This window comes from Oncorhynchus mykiss, chromosome 9, assembly GCF_057628025.1.
Source record: "Oncorhynchus mykiss isolate SJ-2025 chromosome 9, ASM5762802v1, whole genome shotgun sequence".
Classification (NCBI taxonomy): domain Eukaryota; kingdom Metazoa; phylum Chordata; class Actinopteri; order Salmoniformes; family Salmonidae; genus Oncorhynchus; species Oncorhynchus mykiss.
In genome coordinates this window covers 61,052,041-61,058,040 of record NC_143030.1, presented here as the reverse complement: position 1 = coordinate 61,058,040, position 6,000 = coordinate 61,052,041, and the positions used below count along the sequence as shown (strand labels likewise).

The 6,000-nt window shown below is 41.9% G+C and overlaps 1 protein-coding gene across 32 annotated transcripts in view; it reads left to right on the top strand.

Moving 5' to 3' along the window:
* Nucleotides 1-287: 287 nt before the first annotated feature.
* LOC110531211 (ankyrin repeat and SAM domain-containing protein 1A) overlaps nt 288-6,000 on the top strand; it is a 108,980-nt gene continuing 103,267 nt past the window's right edge. For 11 of the 32 annotated variants that reach the window (XM_090184813.1, XM_090184811.1, XM_090184812.1 and 8 more), the window contains exons 1-2: nt 328-754; nt 4,994-5,077. In XM_090184813.1, the coding sequence (XP_090040939.1) occupies nt 579-754; nt 4,994-5,077 (260 nt within the window). In that variant the 5' untranslated portion in view covers nt 328-578. Of the gene's footprint in view, nt 755-4,993; nt 5,078-6,000 lie in introns of all 32 variants that reach the window. The other 21 variants (XM_090184827.1, XM_090184825.1, XM_090184821.1 and 18 more) reach the window with 2 other exon arrangements.

Here is a 6,000-nt window from a genome sequence, read left to right as displayed (position 1 = left end):
GTCTCAACTAGCTATCTTAAAATGGATGCACTAACTGTAAATCGCTCTGGATAAGAGTGTCTGCTAAATGACAAAAAATGTAAATGTAATGACCATGTACTGTGCACTTCAGCACTTATATATGTTGTACATTGAAAAATGTTCTGGATGAATTTTGTGCTTTTATAGTTGTAGGAATATGATTATTATGTTCTTTGACATTGGTAGTAGAATATAATGGAATACAATAATCACCAACTAAATACAATAATGCAAGATTATGAACAAACTGATTGATCGACGTCGTCAGATAGGGGCAGTTTTGAGGAAGTGACGCGCGCTTGAGACAGGGCGAAGGAAGTTTGATTTGGCTCTGTGGTGCTTAACTAAAGTTTTCCCCGGAGTCACAGTGGGGGATTAGACATTCTGTGAAATTGTAACGCTGGAGAGACTGATCCAGCGGTGGAGGGAACCATCGTTTTCTTCGGCGTTGAAAGAACAAGTACGTCTGTGAGATTAGTAGAGGACCGCAAAGGATTTTTTCTCCCGCTTTCCAACCCCCTCTTTCCCAAATCCTCCGACCCCCTTCTCGATCCGAGATGGGGAAGGAGCAGGAACTCCTAGAGGCGGCGCGCACAGGAAATCTTGCCGCCGTGGAAAAGCTTCTCTCTGGGAAACGACAATCGACTGGAAGTGGAAGTGGATCATCGGGGACTGGTGGAAGCAGCAATAGCAGTGGTCATAATGCTTCGCACCCGCTTTCCAGCCTTCTCAGGTAGGGGAGAGCAGCGGATGAATGGAAGGCAGAGCGAGATGGTTCCGACCTAGAACGGTCGGTGGTCATAAAGTGTGTTGTAAACGGCAAAGCCACATTCAGTAAACAACCCCCCTGATCAATAATTGTATTGTATTTTGCAGTCACAGCAGTAGATATTCATTTGCTAATTTGCATCCATGCAGTGGACCCTTACATACGTACCATGTTTAATAATAACACATTAACGTTGCATGCGCAATGGAGTGCCTCTTTGTTAGATGATCGTCAGTGCAAAATACATAAGTAAAATGCCACATGCAGCAGAAACCTAATTACATACGCAAGATATTCATATCATAATGTTACCAGTATGTCGTATTGCAAACTCTAGTCCTCCATTTAATCGTAGCTAACTAGTCAATGGTTTTGGTTTGTCTATACATTTTGGACCGTTGTCATTGAGAAATTGTCTACAAACGCCCAAACAATTTATTTTTATCATATTGATGCCATACTCATTCATTCTCATATGCCAAGATTAATTTGGTTCACATAAACCGCGATAAACGCAATGAAACACGAGCTGTCAGTGAAACGGAACATTCTTCCCCTGGCATTGTTGTTCCATGCCCTCCCGGAGCTAGTCTCTACTAGCAAGTGGGTGGAATGCAGTGTGTCGGCGGCCTGGGCAGTTGCATGCTGTTTTTTTACTTGATCATGCAGGGAAAAATATTGGTTTATTTTAACCACAGTCCATCTTGCTCAGGGTTCTTTGTGCTAATAGGATTACATAGGCATAGATGAAGTGAGTGCACTTGAATGCCCACTGAGTGGTGACAATGTCAGAAGTAATAATGTTGGTGGCACCTCTACAGCCCTTTCAGGTAAAGGTTGAAGAGAAAGGGAAACATTGAAAACACAATGACCTAGACCTAGGCTACCTCAAGCCCTATGAGACTGTCAGTGCCAATTCCACTGGGCTTGGAGTCATTCATTGCCCTGGGACCTGTGGTGCCCTATTGTCTACTCAGTAACATACTCCGAGGGGCTTTAAACCTGCCATGTTAATGGTCCTTTGCTACTTGGCAAGCTAGCAAAGGGCTGTTGGGTTGGTAAAGCACCTCCTGACCTTAACCTCTTACAGAAAATGCACAAGGACCAACTGCCCACCCCTACACAGTAATGTTTAACATGGAAGATTGGAGGTAACATGGTCATAACATGGAACTTCCTCTTAAATTCTCAAAAGGTTTTATGCCATGATATTCCTTCCATCTCATGTCTTTGGCTAAGAAACCGTGTTAACCACGGATAGGGCTTTAATTTGTTATTTTTCATTCTAGGACCAATTAAACCGATGACAATCAGAATGCTGACAACATACAGGTGCGCAGCAGCCCTGTCAATCAACCTCCAGTGGGGAGAACAAGTGTTTGATACACTGCCGATTTTCCTACTTACAAAGCATGTAGAGGTCTGTAATTTTTATCATAGGTACACTTCATCTGTGAGAGACGGAATCTAAAACAAAATTCCAGAAAATCACATTGTATGATTTAAGTAATTAATTAGCATTTTATTGCATGACATAAGTATTTGATACATCAGAAAAGCAGAACTTAATATTTGGTACAGAAACCTGTTTGCAATTACAGACATCATACGTTTCCTGTAGTTCTTGACCAGGTTTGCACACACTGCAGCAGGGATTTTGGCCCACTCCTCCATACAGACCTTCTCCAGATCCTTCAGCTTTCGGGGCTGTCGCTGGGCAATACAGACCTTCAGCTCCCTCCAAAGAATTTCTATTGGGTTCAGGTCTGGAGACTGGCTAGGCCACTCCAGGACCTTGAGATGCTTCTTATGGAGCCACTCCTTAGTTGCCCTGGCTGTGTGTTTTGTGTCGTTGTCATGCTGGAATACTCACGACCCCACGACCCATCTTCAATGCTCTTACTGAGGGAAGGAGGTTGTTGGCCAAGATGTTGCGATACATGGTCCCATCCAGCCTCCCCTCAATACGGTGCAGTCGTCCTGTCCCATTTGCAGAAAAGCATCCCCAAAGAATGATGTTTCCAGGTTGGAGTCTGTTTGATTGAGTGTGTGGACAGGTGTCTTTTATACAGGTAGTGAGTTCAAACAGGTGCAGTTAATACAGGTAATGAGTGGAGAACAGGAGGGCTTCTTAAAGAAAAACTAACAGGTCTGTGAGAGCTGGAATTCTTACTGGTTGGTAGGTGATCAAATACATATGTCATGCAATAAAATTCAATTTAATTACTTAAAAATTATACAACGTGATTTTTGTTTTAGATTCCGTCTCTCACAGTTGAAGTGTACCTATGATCAAAATTACAGACCTCTACATGCTTTGTAAGTAGGAAACACTGCCGATTTTGCAGGTTATCAAATACTTGTTCTCCCCACTGTATAAGCCTCATCAGGGTGCCTACGTCTCGTGGCTGAGACAAGTGTTTGCTAAAATCCCCAAGGTTATGCATCGCTGTGCTACTCATGCCAGGCTGTACACTACACTGACTGTACTCTAGCTAATTACATTAAACCTTCTTAATCGGAAATTCAGGGATGTCATGATTCAGTCAAGGCTGCCTCCATCCCTGCCTCTCTGTTACTGATCTGTGGGCGGGCATGGACTGAAGAGCCCATTGTATCATCTGGTCTGGCTCGCTTAATCAATGGCTGCCAACCTTCCTCTTGGAAATGATTGGCTAGCACTTGTTGGATATAAATAAAAACGATGGTCTAACCATTGACTGTTAAGCTTCACTACTGCAGCCTAATATCACTCAATTCTCTGAAAGGCTGTGGGCCCTTCAGCCTTTAAAATATACCATTAGCATTGCCTCTAAGTATATGTGAGCTATACAGATTTATTGACATGTTTACCACAGAGAGGCTCAGGGGTAGTGTTTGCTGTTGTATGTGACATTTAATTTAGCACATGTATTGAAAATGTCAATACGTTTAGGGGCATGAATGTGAATTACCATTCGTTTGACAACACTGTTCATAAGGTTTTAAATGTTATCAAACTCAACCGTTTATAATTTCCAGTGATTAAGACATGGATGTCTCATGGTATGGGGTGGTATGCAAAATTGGTCAACTTTGAACACCTTTGAACACTAAAAAATACACTTTCTGACCACTTCTTCCATGGGCAAACATGTATGGAAAGTTTTGTTTAAATCAAAATGGATTCTGTCATAAAGTGATTAAATTCAAATGGATTTACCCTAAAGATGGTTGGTTGGTCTGTGTAGTGTGCAGCTTGCTCAACTTATTTTCATGATGGAAAAGCACTAACCTATAGGCCTAGGCTCAAGTCTCTGCATATTCTACTTTCATGTTGCACTTCTTCCCACCAGCTACTGGAACACTGACATCTGTTTATAGCACAGGCACAGCATAGGTAGTTGCTCTTCTTTGCATAACGCATGCAACAGTTTTTTTTATTCCCACATTTACTATCATCATTGGCGAAGGTGTGTTGTGTTTGTGCTGAATGTTTTGCAGTTCTTTCTTTGGAATGGAACACGTGTTGAGACTTGTTGCTTTTGTAACCAGGCAGGAGCACAGCTTCGCTCTGCAGATTGTCTACTTTTCCTGAATGCCTGAATGGAAAACTCAATTGGACAGACACAAGCCCATCATGTTCAGAAGCCCCACATGTGCTTTGTATTACTCTGAAACAGAAAGATAATTGAATGGAATGGAATGGGACTGGCACTGGATGGCATTCCCCGCAGCTATCATGGTAGGAGACAGGCAGCCCAAAGTGTCAACATTACCTGCTCCCTGCTCGGCATCAATAACAACCTTTCAGACTGAACAGCAGCAGAGTGGTGCATGATAAGGCTTCCTGATCACCAGGGTTGGATTCAATGACATTTCACTGTCAATTCCAGAATAACCATGTGCTATTCAGTTCACAAGTTGAATATCAATGCACTTCCTGAATTGAAATCCATTTCAATATAGTTGACCACCACTGTTTTTTGACTACCACTGTGCTCGTCCTCTACAATAAACACGTGATTGGCCCTAGGCCAATGGAGGTGCTTTAATCCAGAGGTTTAAGACTAACTAAAGATGCAGAAGTGGTGAAACAAATGACTGAATCTGAATGTCATACATTAACTGCAAGCTATGCCTTTACAAATAGTGTACTGTACATTTACTGAAACATAATGCCAGGATCTCACTTGGGCTCCATGACCCGTCTCGATCCTGCAGGTCCACAGGAAGAACTCCTCTCCGGAACTTCCTGTACCAGGTTGTCCAAACAGCCCCAGCTGCTGTGGCTGGGCCAGGGCCGGGGTAAGTTGAGTCCATAGCAGGCCAGGGAGAGCAAGAGAGAGCCTGGCCTTCCCACTTACGGGAAATTAACAGAGGAATGCATGGAGGAGCACTAACTGAACTGACACTCACCAAGCTTTGTCAGATGAAGGGCTGTGTATTGTCTCTTAAATTAACAGCAAGCTCCTTTATCCCATTGACACAACATCTAGAACAGCCATTTTTTAAATATTTTTATGAGTCCTCAAGGACCAGTCTGGGCATTTTCTAGGCTCAATGTCCAAGTGAAGAAAGAGCTGTCAGCTGTAGAAAATACATTTTTAAATGCATTCTCTTTTCTCCAAATGGGCTCTTTTTTAAATTTAATTTTGAATTTTTTAATATATATTTTTTAATAGTACTATAGGTAGAGATGTAACGATTCACCGATACGCATCAGTCCCCGGTTCAAATGCAAATGCAAGGTCTGAGGGACCCCAAACCTATCCAAATGTATCACGCATCGGTCAGAAAAAGTTTTTAAAAAATTGTCCATTAAAATAACATGAAATTGATCAGAAATACAGTGCAGACATTGTTAATGTTGTAAATGACTATTGTAAATGGAAACATTTTTTTAAATTGAATATCTAATATCTAGGCGTACAGAGGCCCATTATCAGCAACCATCACTTCTGTGTTCCAATGGCATGTTGTTAGCTTATCCAAGTTGATAATTTTAAAAGGTTAATTGATCATTAGAAAACTATTTTGCAATTATGTTTGCACAGCTGAAAACTGTTCTGATTTAAAGAAGCAATAAAACTGGCTTTTAGACTTGTTGAGTATCTGGAACATCAGCATTTGTGGGTTCGATTACAGGCTGAAAATGGCCAGAAACAAAGCAAACTCATCAGTCTATACTTGTTCTGAGAAATGAAGGCTATTCCATGCGAGGAATTGCC